General features: G+C 61.5%; 1 protein-coding gene across 1 annotated transcript in view; it reads left to right on the top strand.

Moving 5' to 3' along the window:
- Positions 1–8606, top strand: part of KCNQ1 (potassium voltage-gated channel subfamily Q member 1) — a 329509-nt gene extending 320903 nt beyond the window's left edge. Inside the window, exon 16 of the mRNA XM_037011470.2 lies at positions 7319–8606. Within this exon, the coding sequence (XP_036867365.1) occupies positions 7319–7549 (231 nt within the window). The 3' untranslated portion in view covers positions 7550–8606. The remainder of the gene's footprint in view (positions 1–7318) is intronic.
- The last annotated feature ends 14375 nt before the right edge of the window (positions 8607–22981 follow it).

Raw genomic sequence — 22981 nt, 5'->3', positions numbered from 1 at the left:
CAAAAGCTGTTCCGAATTGGTGGGGAAAGGTAGGGCGTTCTGTGATGTAGCAATAAGGCAGTTACTGAAAATAGGTCTGTACCTCAAAATAAGTCCCACAAAAATTAAAGATTTAAGGGTAAAATATAAATCCAAAAGGTACTAGAAAAAAAAGGTTTCAGAGTTGGAATGGGGAGGGCCGCTCCGAGAGTGCCCAAAATCCAGGAGCCAGAAAAGGAAAAGACGGACGACTCTTACTACATAAAATGAAAAAGAAAGCATCTGCATGACAAGACAAAACACAATAATCATAATTGTCACAAACCAATTCAGGAGACAGGAACACTAAAGAAAAATGTTTGCGATGTGAATGTCAAAGGACAGACTTCTTTAATATACAAAGAACCCTTACAAATCAGTAACAAAAAAAAAAGGCCTGGCCAGCACTGCTGGCCCCTGGCCCTGCTTCTCCACCAAGCACCCCCTCCAGGGTGGGAGCAAGCACTGGGCTTGGAGACCCTTGCCCTCCCACCCTGGCAATGGGGCTCCAGGAGAATGGCAGGGGCCTCATTTACTCATTCAGCAAGTATTTGTGAAGCGCCAACTCCATTTATCCCATGTGTATGTACACCTACTATGTGCCCAGCTCTGGGACACCACCTGAGGATACAACTGTGGCCGCATGAGCCAAGTCCTGGCTGCCCTCAACATTTGAGCTGAGGTCATATGACCTGATGGAGGGCGGCTTTCCAGGCAGTCAGGGAGGACCAGGCGAGGGGGCCTTGGAGGCCGCAGAAGAGGACTGGATGCCCACGGGAGGGAGATGAGATTGCTGGGTGGAGGCAGTTGGGACAGGGAATGCCACTGGCCTGAGCAGGGGTATTGCATCCAAGGGAGAGGGAGTCATTCAGGGTATATGACCTAGAGAGCCACAGGAACACCAGCAGGGGAGGTGTGGGTGACTCGGTGGTTGTGGCACCATGTAGATGTCAGCGCCACTTTCTGAGATGGGAGCACAGGGTTGGGGGAGGGCCTGGGGCAAGTCTGAGTTCTCTTTGGGACCTGCTGTGCTGAGATGCCGTCAGACCTGCTTGCCAGTGGACATGGGGTTCTAGGGCTTGGAGGTGGGAGTGTCTGTGCAGAGATGTGCCAGCAGGGAGGCCCCTAGGGCCAAGACACAAGGGCTGCCATGCGCCCCCTTCTCCAGCCCAAGGTGCACCCCCAGCCTGGACCCTGCTGGGCAGAGCAGCTGGTGTGTGGGTGACCACAGGGCCTGGAGATGGTGGTGCGTCTCTCCCTGTCGGGAGAGGCCACCAGCACTGACAGAGCTCTGTGCTGAGTGGGCGCCCACTGCTCACCCTCTGAGCTGCCCACCCCAGCAGCAGTGCTGACCAGTGGGAGCATACGCTCCTCCCTGTCATGTGCAAAGGCCGGGGGGCCGAGAGGTCCAGAGGGATCTGCTCAAGTCCTTTGGCAGCTCAGCAGGTGAGTGGGTGGAAGGTGGGGGAATGGTGCGAAGTCCCACAGGACTTCTGGGGCCTCCTGCCATGTGCAGGCTCCTGTGTCTGATAAAGCCAGGGAGCACATATGCATGTGGGTGTGCACACGTATGCCAACTGGCCCGGCTTGGGAATCCTCGCTCGGCCTCAGGGCACACTGCACGCACGCATGCCCGCCCGTGCACACATAGGAATTACTGGTATTAACGGTCACCAGGAGCCATAATCAACATATGCCGAGCACCAAGCACTGTTCCCAGCATTTTCATGCATTAATTCACTTAGTCCTGCCAACATCCTACTGAGGGGGGTGCCACCATTGTTCCCATCTTACAAATGGGGAAACTGAGATTCAGGGAAAGGACTTATCCAAGGACACCCAGCCAGGAAGCAGCAGAGCCAGGATGTGAGCCCCAGTGGCCTGTCCGCGTGCAGGAGCCCATCCTGTGGACCCAGACCCACTCTGTACCACACGTGCACACACACCCAGAACGAGTCCTCACCCCGGGGCCTCTGCAAAGGGCCGGGCCCTGCGAAGGTAGGCCGGGCTCTGAGGCCGACTCCTGTGGTTGGGTGCCCGGCTCACCTCAGGGTTTGCTCCCTCCACACAGGAGCCCTAGGGACTGGCAGTGAAGCCTGAACTGCTAGAAAAACGGCTGATTTTTCTCCAAGAGCTAAAACACTAAACAAAGTCATAAACACAGTCACACCATCTCCTGCGTAAATTACGACGTTATGAAACGCTGTGATCCACTTCCACGTGTGCCCAGCTCTGGAAAACCTACCAGCCCCGTGGGCCCCGAGGAAAGGGTGATTTGTTGGTGTTCTTCCCGCACTTCCGCCAGGGGGGTGCTTTCCCAGACCCCGCAGAGCCACCAGGGGCAGGGCCCGCAGGTTAGTGCACACCTGGGGCTGGGCCTGGGCTGCCCCTGGGCCAGGGGCCTCCTGGGGCAGTTTGCCCCAGGGGAGAAAGGCACCCATGCCCCCTCCCACTGGATGGTCCCCCCAGGGGCTCTGAGTCGAAGCTAGGTGATGTCCCACCCACTGCATTCTTTCCACAGACATTAACTGGGCTCCTCCAGCCCTGGCACGGTGGGCAAAGAAACAGGGCTCATGGAACCTGGTTCTAGCGAGAGAAACAGCTAAGGACCAAGCGGATACAGCCACATATCAGGTGCCTTGGAGAAGGCAAGGGCTTCTCAGGGAAGCAGAGGCTTGGGCGTCAGGTCAGTGAGGCTGCTGAGACCCGAGGGTGGGAGGAGGCTGTGCAGGCAGCAGGGGCAGCAGGGACAAAGGGCGCCATGTTTGAGGACCAGCAGAGGCCTGGACAGAGTGAACAGGGAGGGAGGGAGAGGAGGTCAGAGAACAAAGAGGGGTGCATCTGGGGCCACAGGAGGGCCTGGAGTCTCTCAGGGAGTGAGACGGGAACTCAGATGGGGCTGAGCAGGGCAGTGGCGTGATTTGCTTTGTGTTTGGAAAGGACCATCGTGTCCTGTCGGGGGAAGCTGGCTGGCAGGCTACTGCACCAATCCTGGCAAGAGAGGATGGCGGCCTGGCCTGGTGGTGGCCGTGGACAAGCAGGAGGGGTCTCCTGGGCTCTGCTGATGGATAGAACATGGGGCGTGCTGCTGAGGTGTGGAGACTTTTTCTGAAGTGAGGATCTCTGTGGAGGGCGCAGAGAGGTGGAGAGGCCTGAACAGGGGTGCGGGGCAGCACATTCCTAGTCTGTGTTCAGGCCAGAGCGCGGGTCAGGGCCACATGTGCCAGTCCTGGTGGGTCCCTGGCCTGAGCCCAGAGCACTGTCACATGAGGGTGCCTCCTCCCACCCGGGTCAGCAGACGGCCAGGCCCACAGGCCACAGAGCCGGTGCCTCCCCTGCATGGTTCCTCAGTGGTGTAGGTGCTCAGCACCACCTGCCTGTGCCAGAGGGCACGGGGGCAAATGCCATAGGTCACTGTGGCCAGCCCCCTCTGACCAGGCCATGGGTCCCAGAGTGAGGGCCAGGCCCATGAGGGTGGGACAAGGACGGGCATTCTGTGGAGACGGAGACCCCAGCAGCCCCGGGCACCCAGAACCCCTCTCATAACCTGCTCAGCAAGGAAGCACCCTGGGGTGGTGGTGTCGCCTCTCAGACTACATCCTCCTGTGTTCAGGAGGGCCTGACGCCCAAGACTGTGGCCAGTGAGGCTGGGCAAGGCCCCCTGGCTGTGGCCAGCACGTAGGTAGGGCAACAATCAGAATTCACTCCTCAGGCCCTGGGTCCCCGCTGTGCTGGGGACGTCACCTGAACTCTGCAGTGAGGAGGAGTGGCCAGGGGGCCCGGGTGGAGGAGGTGGGCTTCTGCCCGGAGCTCTCCAGCCCCAGGCTCCCTCCTGGGTGGGCCAAAGTGGGCACCCGGTCCCTGCTCTGTGCCAGCCTGTCCCTGCAAGCTGGTCCGGGGACTGGAGGCCTCTAAATGCTGACCAACAGGGCCCCGGGGGTGCCACAAGCTGTCCTCCAGGGCAAGGGTTCCCTCCCCTCGGTCCCCAAGTCTCGGCGTCCCCGCTCTTGAGGCCAGCATGACTGAGACAGCCCAAGGCACCCACGAGGCCAGGGCCACCAGCAAGTCCGGAGTTGGGATCAAGGCCAAGCCGGCTCTGCAAAAATGTCCCTTCAAAGATGCTTTTTCAAGATTTTCTTTTGAAAGCAAATTCCTAACCACATCACAGGGGAGCCCGCCTCCAGGGGTCCGGCCTCCAGGGGTCCGGCCTCCAGGGGTCCGGCCTCCGGCTCCGGGCCTCCTGACTGTTCCTCTTCCAGTTGAGGCAGGAACAGGGGCGTTCGCTGACCTTGACCTTTCAGTCACATCAAACTGCAAACAATGACGAGATCTGAGATCCCTCAGCCTGACCCCCCCAGCAGCTCCCAGGGAAGGCCGCCTCCCCTGGACACCCGGGTGGTCGGCCCCCACTCTCTGCAGCCGGGGTGTGGCCAGAGCCACTGCCTCCAGCCGACTGAGGGGCTCCCCGGGTGCCTTGATCCAATACATAAGCCAGACGGAGGCCCATCGTGCCCCAGGCAGAGAAGGAAGGACTCGGGGAGGGGGCCGCAGGGACCATCTCTCTGAGAAGTGGTGGAGCAGTCAGTGCCCAAGGCCCTCGGGGCAGCGAGGTGAGTGGGTCTGTGCACAGGCCTGGCAAAGGGGAGCCCACCGAGGGTGCTGGGACCGCCCAATGCCCCAGCCAGAGAGGAGCGGCCCACACGTGCCCCGCGCACACAGCCCGTGCAGGCCCTTACTTGTCATCTCGCTGTCCTGGGGAACCTGGCAAGGACTCACTAGAGGGGACAGTGTATTGGCCATTCTGCCTTAGCGAGGGGGTCTGACCCCGCTGCCCAGACCAGCTATGCCGCGGGGGCTGCAATCAGCCACCAAGGAGGACAAAGGCCCACGTGCGCTGGGCAGAGGCCGGGCTCGGCGGGGCTGGGCGGTGCAGGGCAGCCTCAGAGCTCGGAGCGGGCAGCCGAGCAGCAGGCAGCCCTGGGCGGACGGGGTGGCAGCACCAAGGTCGGCCGCGCAGCTCCAGGGGGAGCCTAGCCCAGGGCGTGGGGGGCAGGAGGGCTCCATGGGGCTTGACCACAGCAGCCCCCACCCCTCCCTGTATCCCAAACATGCTTCCAATTCCTTTTCTCCCAGGAACACCCCTTAAAGGCTTCCATGCCCACTTGCACATCTGGGGGTTTCAACAGATGTTCAAGTGGCCGTAAAGTGAAAATTTATGAAACCACAAATTTTCTTCTGTAACATATCTGGCGCTTTAATTGCTACCAACCGATGCCTAAGCCGGGCCTGCACGGTTAAGCCATGCCCGGGCCCGCCGAGTTCAAAGCTGCCCTCTTGATGCCCCGTGAGCCAAGGGGACCCCGAAGTCCCAGTGACCTCCCCAGGGCCCCCCAGGGCAGTGGGACCCAGGAGCCGGGTCCTGTGGCAGCTACAGCCCCAGAGGTCTTGGGCCAGGGAAAGGGCTGGCGCTTGGTGTGACAAGCGAGCATCCGTCCTGTGTCCCGCCCCGCCCGCCCCCAGCCTGCTGAGCTCAGATCCGGGCTCTCACCCCTCCGCGGAGCTCTCAGCACTGACATCCGCCCTGCCCAGCACCATTTCTTCCCAGAATGGAACTTGGGGCTGGGGGGCTGCAGGGGTGAGGTGAGAGACTCGGGGCTCCAACCAGTGACTCTGAGCAAGGCCCTTCTCCTTGGGGGGTCCCCAGGTTCTGCATCCGTAGGGTGGGTTGCAGGCCCCAGTAGTCTCCAGACGGCTCGGCAGAGGACCTAGGGTGTCAGGCAGGCCTGGAAGGTGTGCAGGGGGGAGGTGGGGGCGCTGAGTGAGTGGCCCCAGGCCCCACCCCCACTAGAGAAGCCCACATGCTTCCCCTCTATAGCCGGGGCTCCTGCCTCAGATCTGTCTGGGAAAATAGGAGATGGGCCCCTCTGGCCTGGGCAATGGGACCTGTGACGTGCAGCTGTCCCCAGGCCTGGGGCAGGTGGATCTTAGACCCAGGGCCATTCAAGAAGGCCGACTGCATGTGGCCTCAGCGCTGCAAAGGTGGGCCCCAGGCATCTGGGGAGGGCACAGCCCCCTCACAGGCAGCGTTCTGACAAGGGGCAGGGCTGCTGGCACAGGCCTCCTCCTTCCCACCCCACCCTGGGTCTCAGCTTAAGGGAGGTCCCCTGGCTTAGGTCTCATCCCCTGGCTCCTCAGAAGAGACCACTCCTCTCATTTCATCGCAACGCAGCCACTCCCCGCCTCCCCTCAGCTCAGTGGCCATGGTGGCAGGGGTGGGGGGTGCTGTGAGTGCCCCCCACTGTGAGGTGGGCCTGGGCCTCTGCACACACGGGGTCTGTGGCCCCTTCACCCATAGCATCTGCTCCCTACCTGTCCCGCCAGGCAGCACGCAGCTCTGCCCGGACCTGTGGAGGGATGCCAAAGCCAGCAGGGGCCCAGGGGGCCCAGGCCCCGACGCCCCGCACCATGGGTGTGTCCAGGCAGACGGACACAACAGTCCTCACTGCCTGCACTGGGCGCTGGGCTCAGCAGTTTCATGCTTCTGCCGGCTCCAGTACCCCGGGAGGAGAAGGGTCCGTCCGTCTCTGACAGCACCTGGGAGGGTTGCCCCCAGGGGCGCTGCAGGCCCCGGGCTGAGCTGTGCCTCCTCCACAGACCCCCTCGCTCCGGCTCTGCTCCTCCTGTGCACCTCCCTGGGGAGGGGGCCTCTCGGCACCGAATCCAGGGCCCACCCAGACGCCCTTCCCTGCTCTGACCTGCCTCGGGGCCAGCCCCTGCGTCACCCGACCCCAGTTCTGAAGGCTCTGCAGGCCTCTTCCTACCTCTGGGCCTCCTTCAGCCCCTTCCGCTCTTGGTCACCCAGCAGCCTCCACTGAGCAGCTGCCATCCCAGACCCAGCCTGCCTCCGTTCCCTCTGACTCCACAGGGCAGCCCCAGTGCCCACTTCAGGACAGTGGGGCCGCGTGCCCGGAGAGAACGCCGTAGGGCCCTGGCCTCAGCCCCGGGGTCTTGGTGCAGGTGGGGTTCAGATTTACTGGCTCTGTTGAGGCAGGAGATATGGGCAGGCAGGGAGGGAACCTGCCCCTTGGGTGAGGGCTGCAGGGGGCACCCTCCATGTGTCTGAGACGGCTGTGTATACCCAGACACCCATGCACACATTCTGTACACACTCAGGCATGACCAAGATGCAGGCACCTGCCGGGACACAGGGGTCTCCTCCCGCCGGGAGCCTGGGGTCTGCCCATCCGCACACCTGGCCGCCCCCCTGCCGACCGACTCCTCTCTGCTCTCATCCCCACAGGTGACACAGCTGGACCAGAGGCTGGTGCTCATCACAGAGATGCTTCACCAGTTGCTCTCCTTGCACCAGGGCGGCCTCCCGGGTGGCCACCCCCCCAGCGGGGTTGGGGCCCAAGTGGCCCAGCCCTGCGGCGGCAGCTCCATCAGCCCTGAGCTCTTCCTGCCCAGCAGTGCCCTGCCCACCTACGAACAGCTGACCGTGCCCCGAAGGGGCCCCGACGAGGGGTCCTGATGGGGGCTTGGGGCCCAGAGCCTGAGTGGCAAAGCCGGAGAAGCCCAGCCCCCGGGCCGACACCACCTCCCGCTGGGCAGGGGTAACCACTGGGCCACCGGCCACCTGCTCGGAGGCCCGAGACAGCAGCCCCTCTCTCCCAGGCCCAGACATCCTGGGGGCCATACTGCCCACAAGTCTAGGCATGGGCTCTGCGCAGGCTGCCTCTCCCTGGCCAGTGGGTACCAGAACTTGGCTAGTGTGGGGTCCCCCTCAGCTCTGAGACTGTGAGACCCCACATCACTTGCATGGTGATCGGGACACAGTGGCAGGGGATCAGGCTAGCCCTGCCAAGGGCTGGGCTTCCCAAGCACTCAGTCAGTCCCACGTATGGCCGGGAAGTCACACAGGTGCATGTTAGCCCACCCTGGTAGCCCCCAGGGGGCTTCCTGAGGGGAGACAGACAGGCAGCCTCAACAGGGTCTGCTGACACCCCTCCCTCAGCCTCCAATTGAGGCCCCAGGTGGACCCAGGAGAGAGGCAGGCAGGGCGGGGCAGGCCCAGCCCATGCCGAAGAAGGGAGGCCACCAGCAAGGCCCACAAGGCCCACAAGGCCCACGTAGAGGGCCCAGGCCTGGGCCTTGCTCGCTGCCTCTCCAGACGCTGACTCAGTGAGGCCACTGCTTCCAGCAGGAGGGACAGGCCCACAACTGTCCCCAGAGTGCTTCACTAGGGGTAGACAGGTAGCCCCACCTTGGACTGGCAGCTTCTCCTACCCATTCTGGAGAGAAGAGGAGGCCCCCAATCCTGCCCTGCGTGCGGCCCCTGCCTCCAGCCTCCTGCCCCAGTCCGAGCGGCTGGACAGCCACACAGCTGTCGCCTCCCCTGGCCTGCTGCTGAGCCATGGGGGAGCATAAGGTCACAGTCCCTACACAGGACAGAGGCCCCTCCTGGGCGTTACAGATCATGGAAATCAGGATACTTTGTGTTGATCTGGAATCTGTGTTTTAATGAGTTTCACAGTGTGATTTTGGCCCGCAGTTGTGCTGGCTTTCCCTAATAAATGTGGGGTCACGGGGCTGGTCTCGGCACTGCTCTCGTGGTGATTCCTGGGAGCCACCGTCTTGGTGCTCCTGCCAGCGGCCCCCCATCACTGCCTCTGGCCCTGCACGCCCAGCAGGCCGAGGGGGCCTGGAGCCTCTCAGCTCGGCAGCCTGGGAGTTTCTGGGTAGGAGGTCTCCCCTGGACCCAGGAGCTCCTCGAGACAGGGCCATCCCTGTTCCTGTCCCCCTGGCAGCACCGCAGGCGGCTCCGTCACCCACCCTGTAGACCTCAGCCCTTGGTGGTGCCTTCCCACAGGAAGCTCTCCCTGATGGCACCTCTTAAGAAGCTGTCCCTTCAAGGGGCAGCTCCTTGTGACTCCAGGAGTGAGCAGGTAGGGTCTTTGGCCCCAGATGAGGGCAGAGGGAGTTGCTCAGGGATCCTGCCCTCTGTGCCCACATCCCAAAGGCCGGCCATGGCCTGTCTTCCTAGGCCACAGGGACCCTGCCCTCCCCTGCCCACCTCCCACTGCTGCCCATGGGCACCTGTGCCCCCTGCCCCCCAGCCCAGCCCTCCAAGACCTCCCTCCTGGACAGGAGCCCTGCAGTCCCTTTGGAGACAGCACCCAGGTGGCTGCTAAACAGGAACTCATGGTTCCCTTCACAGAAGAGAGAGCCAGGGATCCTGTCAAAGGCCACAGCCCAGCGCGGCCTCCACCTGATCTGGGCTCTGGCAGCCCCAGGGGTTCCCCCTGGGGTGGCCCTGGCTACCTGATGTGGTCAAGATGTGGTCACTACCCTTCTCCCAGCAGCCCCAGAGCCCCTGAGGCAGGTGGGCACCTTTCCAGGGCCTGGCCTGGTTGGGCTGTGGGTGCTGGGGCAACAGCCTGCACCCCTGGGTAGCCACCATAGGGGATGCACTTGGGCCCCATCTGCCTCTCTCAGGCCAGGTTGGCCTTCATCCCGTGAGGATCCCTAAGGGGCTGGAGAAGCACAGGCTGGATCCTGCATGGGTGTGGGGTTCTGGGGACCCCACTCAGGCACGCCTGCCCCCACCGGCCTCAATTTTCCCATCATTGCCACAGTACTCCGTCAGGCCTGCCCAGCTCCCAACAGGCTGGACACATGTCAGGTCGGTGCCAGCCTGCCTCACCCTGCTTTGTGGGCACCTGTGGGCTCTGCCTGGCACCTCCATTCATGCTACACCCCAGCTCCCAGGCAGACCCGCTCAGCAGGGCTGGGGGTGGGTCTACTGTACACCTTTGGGCCATTTCTCCACCCTCCAGGCCTGCTTCCCTGTCCTGTCCTTACAGAGCCCGCCCCAAATTCCCAAGCCATCAGGTCTGTGGCATCTGAGATTTCAAGGAAGGGTGCCCCAAAGCCACCAAAAACAGCAGGAGGCCACTGTCAGGACACAGGGTCAAAGTCCCCACATGGGGTGGCAGCTTGGGCCCCTGTGGGAGGGGAGGACCGTGGGCCCCACTTCGGCCCGTCTGGGTCCACACCTCCCGGGGGTCCCGGGACTTGGCGGCCGGCCTGACCGCCCCGGCCTGTGGGGGGAGGGGAGCAGGGCAGCGCGGGGCCTGGGCCTCCCCAGCCTGCACCCATCGGGGAGGGGCGGGAGCAACAATTACTGGAAAGGCAAAAGCTGCTGTTTCCTTGTTGGGTAAATATTTGCGGAAACCCCAGGAAGCGGCTGGCTGGAGAGCAGGGTCCTCCACAGCGCCCCAGGCCCCTGGCCCCCCCGCCGGTGGGCACCCCAGCCTGCACCCCCTCGAAGCAGTGCACGGAGGAGTACCCCTCTGGGCGGGGCGCGGCCCCTGCACCCAGCCTGGCTTTGTTTTCCGTATTATCAACTGCGCACAAAGTGCACGAGCGCTTTGCTCCTGGACGGGCCATTGCAGCTCTCTCGGGTGTGAAATGCAATTTACCTGAAATAAAGCCCAATTATGGAATTAGCTAATTAAAGCCCACGGTGGAGGCTGGGCCCGGCTGGCCAGGCGCTCAATGCCCACCCGGTGCCCGCGGTCTGAAGGAACAGATGGCGGCCCGGTCCGCTGCGCCGGCCGCATTCCTTCACTCTGTCCCCTGATAACTGACTTAGACAGCACACGGCCATCTGGTGTATGACACGTCCTGTGTGCCCCGGACAATGGCCCAGCAGACCTCTCTGGGAGAGGGCCGTCGCCTGGGCAACAGTGGCATGTGCAGCCCAGGCCCATTCATGGCCCCCTCCCCCAGCCCCTTTGTGGGCCTCGCCTTGGCTGCCTGGCTGCTTGCCACTCACAATATCCATGAGTATTTGTCCACAGTGCCCAGCCTTTGTCTCCAGATTGGGCACCCTGTTCGAGGTCCTGAGTGTCCAGTGGGTGCTAGGAGCATCTGCTGGGAAAACAGCATGGGGTGCTAGGGGGCTGCCCTTGCTGGGGCACCCACCTCCTCTGCCCATGTCCCCCTCCCTGATCGACATGCCGCCTGGAACCAGGAGGCACCCCATAGGCACTTGGCTTGGCCATGGGGACCAGTCTCTGCGGCCAGTGTTGGCCCAACCTGAGGTTCCCTCAGTATTCAGGCCAAGGACTGAGAGGGGAAGGGCAGGCCAATCTTGCACCATCTGTGCAATGGGCAACAGGAATGCCCTGGTAAGGGGCCTGGGGTATGACACACGTCAGGTCTGGGCCCACAGCTGGCACACAGTAGGTGCTTAATGAAGGCAACCATAGCCTGGGAGATGCCCAAGCTGGCCACTTGCCATCCTGCACCCAAGCAGGCCCTTGCCCAGACCCTGCCTCCCACCACTGGCATCTCCCTTACCACGAGCCCCCGAGTCTCCAGCCAGGCCCACCTCCTCATGACGTCCCTGCGTCAGGCTCCAAGCTGCCGGTGGGCCCGGTGCTCCCCCTGCTTAGGACCACTTTGCAGCAGCCTCCCCAGCTGGGCTGGGGTCAGGAGCCATGCTCGGGGCCTGGAGCCCTCAGGAAGGCCAGAGCCCAGGAGAGCCTGGCACAGGGCCTGGCCCTACTGGCGCTCAGAAGCTCCCGTTAAAGTATCGAATACAATGTGCCAGAGCTGTAGGAGCTGCAGCCATGGAGGGGCTGGGCAGGGCGCCACAGGCAGCATGTCAGATGGATGCTGGAGGGGGGGGGGGTTTCCCCACCCTGTGACCTGAGGGCAGGAGGCGCTTGGAAATCTGCAGAGGGGGTGAGGACGTGAGAGGCAGATGTGGCCCAGGGCCCCAGGGACAGCCCCACATGCAGCCCCAGCCAGGGTCCACTCCTTGGCGATCTGCTGGGTCACCTGCAGGGACAGGGACCTCCCTTCCCAGCAAGCACCAGTCCCTGGTCTGGGGACCCCTTCCTAGCTCACCTGAAACCTACCTCCGCCAACACTTCCGGCTTCCTCCCAGGACTGCCTCTGGGCCCCAGACCCCGCTGGCCCCCTAGTCATCTGAAAGGGGGTCTCCACTTCACCTTTCTCAGTCCCCAGTGGCCGGTCTCTGCTCTTGGATTGGCCCTCTCCTGTGGCCCTGGAGGGCTGGGGAGCTAGGGAGGAGGGTGGCCCTGACCCAGGTTAGCCCAGGTCCTGGGCAGCCAGGCCTGTAGCATGTTTGGGGCAGCCAGAGCTGGACACAGCTTCCATTTCCATTGGCCTCTGAATGCTGGGAGCCAGGGACCAGGGCTCTTTCCAACTCCATTATGCATGTAACATTGGCAGGAGGCAGAGAGGACCCGGGGTCAGGCAGCATAGGAGCCCGTGAGCAGGCAGCTTCAAGCCTTCCCAGCCAGCCAGCGGGGAGCTGCCTCCAGCTCCAGAAGGCCAGGCCGGGGCGGAGGCTGAGCTGCGGGCTCTCGTCACTGAGGAAGGGCATTCTCTAAAAACCTAGCCACCCCACTCCTGGCCACCACCCTGCCCCACCCCCACCCTGCCTGAGGCCAGGGCACCATCCCACCACCTCGGGCACCAGCTGTGTGGCAGGGGGCAAGGGTTCACTCTAAGCCCCAGGTCCTTCTCTCCCAGTGGTCCCCCTGGGACCTCCTGGTCCTGGTTCTGTCATGTGGCCCTCGCCTCAGCACCCCTGAGGCACTGGGGGTGCGAGGAAAATGCATGGGACCCCTGCACCCCCATCCCCTTCCACAGCACCCAGCACCCAAGGCACCTTAGCAGGGCAGAAGGCAGAGGTGGGAGCTGGGCCCACCGCATACTGGATGCCAGGACTGCTCAGCTCCCTCTCCCGTCCTGCCCTGCAGACCTCGTCCCGAGCCTGCTCCATGGCACCAGGTGGGGGGGCAGCGCAGGCCGGCCTTTAAATCCCAGAGCTGCGCCATCCTGTCCCTCACCCGTTCCCAGGAGTCAGGACACTGACCCTGCAGTCTGAGGAAAGCAGAGAAGAGATGAGATCCCTCCTGGAGCTCATCATGGGCCTGGCACACCAGCTCCTACTTCCTGGGGGTAGATCCCGGCTGCTGGGTGGGAGTGTTGAGATGGAGGTAAAAGCGTGCCACGTGGACACTGCAGGGGCTGCCACCTGCCCATGATTCCGGCAGCCTCCTGCCTCCTCCCCTTGTGCCCGGCCCTTCCACATCCCCCTCCGAAATTCTCTCCGGGTTTCCAGCCTGTAGGATGCGTGTGATCTTTCTGAGCAACATCAAAGCAGGAGGCACAGGCTGCCGGCATCAATCACACCAGCCAGCTCATTTTCCTGCCCGACCCACTGCCCCAGGACGGGTGAGGGGCTGATGGGGGTACTCATGGGGTGCACGCATTGCACTGAAGGGCAGAGATGCTGAGAGCAGAGGGACCTCTGGGCACACGGAGGCTGAGGCAGGGCTGGCCCCATGTGTGTCAATTTGCATTGGAAAAGCTTCAGAGGAGAAACTGGACTTCCGGAGAAGTCTGCTGCAGAGTCAGGAAGCCAGGGGGCAGGGAGGGATGGACCGGCTAAAACAAAGAGCTGGCCTTCTCGGGTTAGATCGTGGACTGAAGAGGCCGGATCAAGGGAAAGACGCAGAACATTCCCACGTAGTGTGGCCATAGCTCCTTTGCTGGTCCACGAGGGCCGAAGCCAGGAAGCACTGTGCCTGTTCAATGCAGCCAAGGGCCAGGTGGTCCATCAAGGCATTCCCACTGGTTCCAAAAAGGCTGCCATTGTGCCTGCCATGCAGGAAAATTCCAGACTTCCTGTTGGATCTGCAATACATTGTTACAAGCCTGACCACCAATTCAATCTGCTGAACCCCACTGAACTCCTTTTCTTTCTTAGCTTCATCCCTCTGCACCCCTACACACACACACACACACACACACACACACACACACGCACACACACAGGGTACAAGAACGGCCTTTGCTGGGAATGTGGGAAAAGGCAGTGGGGTATAGGAGGAACTGAAGCTAGAAGCCAGGGCGTCTCTTGTTCCCAGCTTGGCTCAGGCACTTTCTTGCTGTGTGTCCCTGGGTAAAGGCCCCAGCCTCTCTGAGCTTCAGTTGGTCACTGCATCCCCAGCTTCACAGAGCTGCTCTCAGGGCTGTCAGCATAAGAGAAGACAGGACAAAAGCCACAGCAGCCTCATGATCAAGGGCAAATGATAGACCTCACTGAGCTCAGGGTTAGTTAACGCTTCTCCTTAGCCCAGCATTGTCTCTGTAGACAGCTGGAACAGAACTGCCCCTGAGATAAAAGTCTGATTAGCAAATTGACATTGAACAGCATAGCTGTAGGGCAGTGCCTGGCCCAGCACGGGTGATTCCATGGGGCAGGGCCTTGGCATTGTCCACCCAGTTCTCCAGGGAAGCCAACAGAGGCCTGGGGGCCAGGCAGATGCACGGCCCTCCACAGCAAGGGCGAGACGCCCCAGTATCCGAAGCCTGAGCATCTGCTCCTGGGACACCCCTGAGCAGCCTCAGCCCCATCTCAGCACAGACCCCCGGGCCCAGAGGACACCCAGGGAGCCCTCACCCCCGCCTGTGCCCTCAGCCCCTCTACCAAGGACAGTGGGAGTGACAGGTCGGAGATGGACGTCCAGGCTCAGGGAGAGGAGCTCGTGCTGGGGGAGGCCCTGGCCCTGGGGTGGAGGTGCAGAAGGCCTGACCACGGTGGGGCTGGCCGGGCGGGCCAGGGACCAACCACAGCAGGGCCTTGACGAAGAGCCTGTCCTGGGCCGGCGGGAGGCCGCCCAGAGCAAGAAGCTTTCTAGAGGGGGTTGTGGGGATGGGGGTAATGCATTAAGTACTTCCAGAAGGTTTGACTCGAATCCCCTCTCCCGCCCGCAGGACCACATCATACGGACTCCAGGGAGGGAACAAAGCCTGCAGACAGTCCCCTTGGGGCTCCCATGTGACAGGCTGGCCCTGCCATAAGGGGTCTTTGGGGCACCTGCTCCACCTGCCCCTCTGTGTTTAACCTCAAGCAGCACCTGTTGGGGCCTCTGCTGCATCCCCAGGGCCCAGGGTGGCCTGGCACTGGCCTGTTCAGGAGAGAGGGCATTAAAGCCCCTCCAGGAGGAGGCCTGGTAGACACCCCCCAATGCCTCAATGGGTGCAGCTCTGGAACTGCCACTTACAGGAAGGGGAACTGAGGTTCAGGGAGTCATGCACAGGGGGAGGGGAGGTGGTCAGGGTTTCTGAAACCTATGAATTGGGGCCAGGAACCCAACCCCTCAATGTGTCCACTTCCCTATCAATCAAATGGGTGAGACCGTGTCCTGCCCCACAGGTCGGGGTGGGCCGTGAGTATGGCAATGAGGCGCATGCAGCAGGCGTTTCCGGGACGCTGTGTGGAGACTCCAGATGCGTAGCCCCCACCGGGCAGGGTCTTCCACTTACCCTTCCTCCTTGGACGATTTTTCAAGGTACAGACATAAGAACATTCTCACTGCGTGTTTCCAAACACCCAGAAGTCCATAGGCTGGAAAAGCACAGGCCCGTTCACCCCGCCCCACCCACCTCTGCCTCCCTGGAAGTCAACGGCAGAGGTGGGCTGTGTAGCCCCCTGTGCTCAAGTTCACCCATGGCCACCGGCCCCTCCCTCATGCAGGCACTAAGGGACTGTCTGCAGGGAACTCCCCCTTCTTCTTTTTGCATAATTTCTCCATTGTACCTGCTGTAACCACGTTCAGCATCCCCCACAGATGGACATTCACCTTCTTCTAGGGTGTAGCCATTGAGGGCCACACCGTGGCCACTCACACACAACACTGGAGCCAACGTAGCTCTCCTGGAGCTGTGCCCACAGCCTAGCTTCTGCTCCTCCTCGCCCCACACAGCCAGGTGGCCCTGACGCTCCAGAAAGACCCTTCAAGCTGGGAGGGAGCAGCCACAGCTCAGAGGGCCCCCCGGAAGGCCCAAGGCCTGGCCACTGGCCTCCAACCCTGCCCCTGCTACTGATGGTCTCTGCCCACAGGTGGCCAGGTGGGCATACCCCAGTGGGCACTGTGAATAAATGAACAAATCACTAAGTGGCAGCTGGAAACACTTCTAATAATGGCCTCAAGTCAGGGGATGGAAACAAGGGCCCCAGAGGTGAGGCACGCAGCGAGTGGGTGTGCCTGTCTGACCCCAAATTCCTGGGTCCCGAGCCCCCGACCACCCAGAGCACTTCTGCCCTTGCAAGGTGATCAGGGAGAGGTGACCCCTCCCACCTCACCTCCTGCAGACCCTGAGTTACGCACCCAGTGCCCACTGACACACTCCTCTCCACCCACCTGCCCCCTGCCACCAGCCTCAAGGTGAGGCAGACAGAGCTGTGCCCCAAGAAGGGTCCACAAAACCCCACGCATGTCCAGGCGGCTTGAGTTACCCAGCACGAGGCTGGCCCAGCCTCCCTCGAGCCCTGCGAAAGCCTGGCACAGCTGCCCCTAGCAGCCCCTCTCACTGCCAGCAAGCCTGTGAGGCCCAGGGTGCAGGCAGATTGCCTTCCCACTGCTGGCTCGGCCCTGCTCTCCTGTGGAAAGGCCTCATTGTTCCCCCCCACCCAGCCCCCGTCTGGCTCAGAGACACCCAGGCTCCGGGCTGTGAGGTCACCGGGCCTCACAAAATCCACCTGCAGTGGCACCAGCTCCAGGAAACCAAATCCCGGCGGCAGATGACAGCCGCAGGCGGCGTGACAGAGTGCCCATTCAGCCTCAGCTCCAGACGGCCAGCCGACCTGGACGCCGCCTCCCGCACCTGGGCCCTCCCTGGGCCAGTTCCACCCCACATGCAAACCTGCCCAAGGGCCACAGCCAGGGAGGAGGGCTAGGACATGCCCTGCCTGGGTGCCCGGCACATGTGCGAGGGTGGGTGGAGAAGTGGCAGAGACCTTGCCCTCCCTCGAGGGCCTCCCAGACAACAGGCAGCGTGGAGTAGGCTCAGGGGACCTTCGAAGCTGAGCCTTGAGGGAGACAGTCCCCCTGCCCAGGCCCGGCACATCTCAGACAAGTCTCCCTGCCTCCATTTTACAGAGGAGGAGTCCAGAACCAGAGCATTTGACTGGCTGCCCAAGTTCCTACCCAGGTGAAAAGCAGAGCCAGGTGGAACTGGGTGTGTGTGTGACCCCCAGGCCTGCCCTTCGCCCTGAGCAGGGGTCCCCTGGAAGTGAACAGTGGAGCAAGCGGCCCGGAAGGAAAGCAGGGCCGGGCAGCTGCCCACGGAGGCCTCGACGGTGGAGGGAAGAGAGTGAGCCAAGGGAGGAGGGCACGGCTGCGGGTGGTCGGCAGGGCCAGCCTCCCACAGAGTGGCTCAGGGTCCTGTGACCACCAGGCCACATGGTCTCTCATCACCACCCCCCAGCCACCTCTGGCTGCAGCCTCTGCATCTGGGCACAGCCTGCAGCATGAACGCCAAAGAGGCAGTGGGGGACAGGTCCCGCCCCAGGCATGTCTCCTGCTGGATTGGCAAGGAGGGAGGAGAGGAGTATGGAGGTGGGCTCAGGCTCCTGGGGCACCACTGAGGTCCGGGCCCCTCCGCAGCGAGGCCCACAGCAGTGCAGCGTGCGCCCGGCTTCCGCAGCCAGGACCCGGTTCCATGGCCTCTTCCAGACTGGCCTGCGCACACATGCGCACCTCGAGCATCAGGCCCCAGCCGGGACTCAGGCCCAGCCCCCAGGCTCAGAAGGGCTGCTCTCCAGAGGCAGGGCCACGAGCTTCCTGTCACTCCGCTCTCCTGCCTGGCTGGTCACACTGAAAAGAGCCTCCGGTAGCCAGGAGGCATGAATATGGGCTCCAACCCATCATGGCAGCAGCAACTGAATCCTGTGCAGGGGAAGACTGGGTCCAAGCTCAGCCCCTGTTCTCCCGCCCACCCAAAGCTGCAACAACTCCTCCCAGTCACCACCCGTGGCTGGCCAGCCCCACCTCCAGACCAGCCCCTTCTCCCTTTCTTCATTTAGCAAACTCCTACTCAGCTGCCAAAGCCCAGAGAAAGGGGCCCCTCCTCCAGGAAGCCTTCTCGCTGGACCAGCATCTCCCCTCACAGCCCCTGGCACCCACCACAAACACTGTCTGCATCCTTTGCAGCTGCGCCCCCTCCAGACAGGGCCAGGCTCCCTCCAGGGGTCTTGTTGGGGATGCTCACCAGACAGAGCCCCTTGGAAACACCGATCTGCAGGGGCTCGGACTGGTCCAGTGAACTCCCGGGGACAGGAGCAGGGAGCAGTGGTCTTCACAGTGTCAGGCACAGGGCTCCACAGTTTGTTACAGCTTGGACGGGCCCCTAGAGATGGGAGATGCCCTCCAGGAACCACGGAGGAGAGGGGGGCCCACCCAGCACCTGCTCTCCAGTGGCACCACTCCAGCGGCCCATCCCCATGCACCAGAGCCCCCGGGGTTCCACCCTACCTGTGAGCCCACTCCCCAGGCCCACCCACCCCAAAACCCTTCTTATCCACATCCCACGTCATATGACTGTGAAGGCAACATCAGGAGAACAGGTTTCTTAACTTCTCTGTGCCACATCTCCATGGCAAACCCACTGAGACTAGGAGAAAGAGGTGTGTGCAGCAGCCCTGAGCACAGACCCAGCGCAGACGGGGCGCACCCTCACCACCTCACGGCTGTCTTCTCTCTGCTTTTCATAGCATCTCATATGCTTAACATTGATTAACCTTGTTCCCACTTCCAAAACACATCTGAGTTCCAGGTGCCCCCACGGCCCATGTACCACATCTCCCAGCACCCCTGTGGTAAGGGTAGGAAGGCCTTCCTCTGCCCCATTTGTGCAGAGAAAATGTAGGCTGGGAGGAGAGATGCCCCACCCAAGTTCACACAACTCCCAGGTCAGACCTTTGCCCCCACTGCTACCGGCCAAGGACAGCTGTACAAGAGCAGGCTTCTGCATGCCGACACCACTGTCCGAGAAGTCGGCGAGACACTGGCCCCTGGGCCCCCAGTGTCCAAGATCAGTTGGCAGACTACTTTTCACTAGCATGTTATTGACTACTCAACCTTCAGTTTTCTTTTCTAACAATATTAGCACCCCAGAAGGAAAACCTGAACATCTCACCTGAGCCCTGATTTCTGGAAGGATCTCAGATACTCTGGCCACTACTAAGGGGAGATATTTGAGGGCCCCTCAAAAATCATGACTCCATCTGTCACTCACAGCCTAGCACCCAGTCCCTGCTTGTGACTCCAGCACCCTCACTCATATGCTGAACAAAGTCCCAGGCCCACCCCCACCCCCACCCAACTGACCCCAGGATGTGCAGTGGGTCCTGTCCCCTCCCTCTGCCTCACTCAAGGCTTAGCACAGGCCTCCCTCCTCCAGGAAGCCTCAGTGTCACCCCAGGCCGGGTCAGGGGTCCCTCACCCCCATGGCCCCTTCAGACATACCAGAAGCTGGTGCTGAAGGGGAAGAGGTTGACAAGCACAGGTGGACATCACCCTGAACAAGGTCACTATCACTCCCACTCACCCCCTGGGGAAACAGAGACAGCCACACACCGCCCCCCACCCCCGTGCCTGTCACTGCACCCTTGCCTTGGGGGTGTCCAAGAGTCTGAGCAGTGCTTCCAAAAGTCCAGAGGACTTAAGAGGGTCACAAGGCCGAGTGTCTGGGCGTCTGTCTCCAGGGCTCCCGCCTCCAGGCAGCGTCTGCTTTGCACCAAGGATTCTTGGGGCTCTAATGCCACCCCCTCAGACACTTCGAAGTCTCGAGGGCTTGGGCCAGAGCAGGGAAAGAAGGAGCGTCATGATTGTGAGCGCTGGCTTGCTACGGGAGCCCAGGCCGCTGAGCTGAGCGTCCAAGTGCCATTGCCAAAGATTCCTCCTGACTTTTAAGGCACATACACCTTAATGTCACCATTTTCAAAGATTTAGGGCATCAAAGATAAAAGAGAAGAAACAAAAACTTGTGCAGGTGCCCAGTGGGCCCCTTTCTAGCATTTCTCTCATGTAAAATTTCCCACTGGTGCCCCCACCCCTCCACGCCCCACCTCACCCCAGCCACCTGAGAGGCTGCTAGCCGGGACGCCCTGCCCAGGAGATGCCTAGGGCAACAAACGGCCCGTGGGGCGACGTGGGGCAGCGGCTGGGCGTCCACTTCCAGGGCTCTCCTGGACGCTGAGGTGCAATGGGGCCTGCGCGCCCCAGCCTGCGCTCGGCGGCCTGCCTCCTGCACCGACCGAGCAGGGCCCAGGTCGGCCGGAGGCCTCCGGGTGCCGGGCCTGGGCCGCGAGGGGCTGGGGCCGGGGTCGGGGGTCCGGCCAGCTTTAATGCGCGGACAAAGCCTCATTTGCAGGTCAATGCCGCGGCACACTCGCCTCTCCCCTCGCCCGGCGCCCTTTGTCCGGCCGCGCCTGCTCCTCGCGCCAGATGGCCGCGGAAATGCTAATTTGGGGCGCCCCCGCCCCCCACGTTCAATTACGCCCTTGCAGATGGGCCGCGAGTGTGCGCTTCATGCAGATGAGCGCGGCCTGGCCGCGGGGGCCTGCAGGCCGGCTGCCCGGGGCCGGAGCGTGGCCGCGGCGAGGGAGGGGCGGGGAGGGGTGCCGTCCCCCCAGCGCGCCGCCGGGCACGAGCGGGCACCCAGCGGGCCGGGCGCGGGAAGCGCGCTTTCCTCCTTTCATTTCTCCAAAATGGGATCTTAAGTGATTCTGAATGAAAACAAATTGGCCCGCTTTCTTCTCCAAACAGACGCGCGGCGGGGGTGGCGGGGGAGGGGCGGCCCCGGCGGCGGAGGACAGCCGTGGGACCCCTGCCCAGACAGGCCCCCTCACCCGCCGCCAGGGCCCGCGCCTGGAGGCCCTCGGGGACGGCCTGGTAAGTCCTGGCAGGCGTGGCGCCCCCTCTAACATGGGGCTCCTCCCCAGTTTCAAGCCAAACACAGATGCCCAGGCCAGGCTGGACACAGAAACGGGGCATGCCAGGCGGGCACAACCTCTGGGGTTCGGTAGCCCCAACAGGAGTTGAGGCCCCCGACTCAGGCTCCAGGCCCTAGTGAGGGGGGCCCGGGAAGAACCTCTGGCTCCCTTCTCCCTGTACCCGTGGTTCTGTGTACCACCAGAGTGCACGGGAGAGCTGGCGCGGGGGGCTTGGCAGAGGATCCCGACGGAATGACTGAAAGAATGATGGGGAAGGTCCCCGTGACCTTTAATATTCTAACCATGGACTCACAGACCCCTGTGCACTGGTGGGCAGTGGACTCGCACACCAGATGTGATGCAGGGGAGGGCCATTTCCCCCCCAGCACATGTTCCGCACACACAACTCAAGCCGGCGCCGCCATTAGAAAGAAGAGGGATCCGTTTGTTCCTCAGATTCTTGTAATCTGCTCAGACAAAGGCCTGACACGCCATGACAGGATGACCCATAGGCCAGGTCTGAAGTCAGCAGGCACGGTCATCTGCCCCAGCTGCCACCAGCCCAGTCCTGGAACTGGCCGAGGTGCCCTCTGCCCTGAGTGTCTTCCCTGCCAGCCCTTCTCCACCCGCATCCCCTCCGACAGTCTCTGGGCACTCCCCTCTCCTGGCTCCTCCGGAGCCTCTGGCCACCTTCACCTGTGTGTGCCCAGCACCAACCCCGAGCCTGGTGTAACTCCAGCCAGGACTCAGAGCTAGTCGGAGGGACATCCTGGGGCTCCCGCTGACGCCCAGGTCTTGATGCCCATCCTGCTAGCCCAGGATCTATGCTGAGCTGTGGACGGGGAGAGATCACTGACTTTGCCCAGCCAGGATGCGCCATGGAAGTTTCCATGGCCAGTGGATGGAAACCAGTTCCTGTTAATATGGAAATAACAGGTGCCCCCAGACTTCCCCTTCCATATCTTTCCAGGAAATAGAGTGATCAGGATTTTTACATCCATTTGAGACAAACATGACCCCCTGCAGTCACCTCATTAACCAGAGGCTTCCATCTTCCTCCTGGGATAGGGGCTGAGCCTGGTCAGCTGAGCTCCCCGCCACCCCTGCAAGGCCTCCAGGATGAACAGCCTGGCCCTGGGCCTCCCTGGCCACCTGGGGCCCCATGGCTTTGGTCACCATGGCTGCATGCGTGTGTGGCTTCTTTAGAGCATTTGCATGATTGCATTTTCTTCTGCTTGTGCTGACAGTTTGCAACAACGGAGTCTCCCAAAACATGTGGCCTGGGGAGAGATCTGGCCTTTTCCCACCATACTTACTACGATGTAAGCCAGCTTTGGTACAATCACCAGCTTGTTGCCCTGAAATCTTTCTTCCAGACCATTTGTCTGTTGATCATTTACCACATTCATACTGGGTCTCTTAAACCTCACATCAGGGTTAAATATTTTGAAATTAAAACAATATATGTGTACGTATGTGTGTGCATACATCTATTTACTCTCATGCTTTAAATATGCACTAAAATATGTGCTTTGGACCTAAAAAGTAAACATGGGTCCCCAAATTGTACAGAGCCCCAAACTACCTTCCATGGTTATCTCTAGATAGGAGAATCTATCTGGAGAAACTTTTACTCTTTTTGGTACATTTCTATGTCTTTTTCGTTTTTTTTTTTTTCAATGAACATGTGGTATTTCTACAATCAGGGGAACTATAAGGCAATTATCATTTTGGAAATTGAAATAAATAAAAAGCACCATTGGTTTGCCAGCCATGTGACCCAGGGCTTGTGGCAGCAATACTGGAAGCCTGCTGCTGGCCAGTGGGGGGCTCTCCCCCGAGCGGTGCACAGGGGTCCGCCTCAGAGCAGAGTCCTGGGGGCGCCTCAGAAACTAAACCCCTTGGACAGGGGCCAGGGCAGGCCCACTCTGCCAAATTCCGCTCGGGCCTACTCTCGGTTCCAGCAGAATTCCAAAGTATATTGTTGTTATCATTATTATTTTGCAATTACGTGACATTTTTTAAATGCCTGGAGTGTTTTTTCAGACATTTTCATTAGCTCCTTCTTGCTCTGCCCACAGGACAGGTCAGCGTTTTGCTTGTCAGCTTCATGGTTTTTCTGAGAGAGGTCAAAAAACC

Source organism: Manis javanica, chromosome 11 (assembly GCF_040802235.1).
Source record: "Manis javanica isolate MJ-LG chromosome 11, MJ_LKY, whole genome shotgun sequence".
Taxonomy (NCBI): Eukaryota; Metazoa; Chordata; class Mammalia; order Pholidota; family Manidae; genus Manis; species Manis javanica.
The sequence above is the reverse complement of the archived record's forward strand: the minus strand, read 5'-3'. Positions and strand labels throughout refer to the sequence as shown.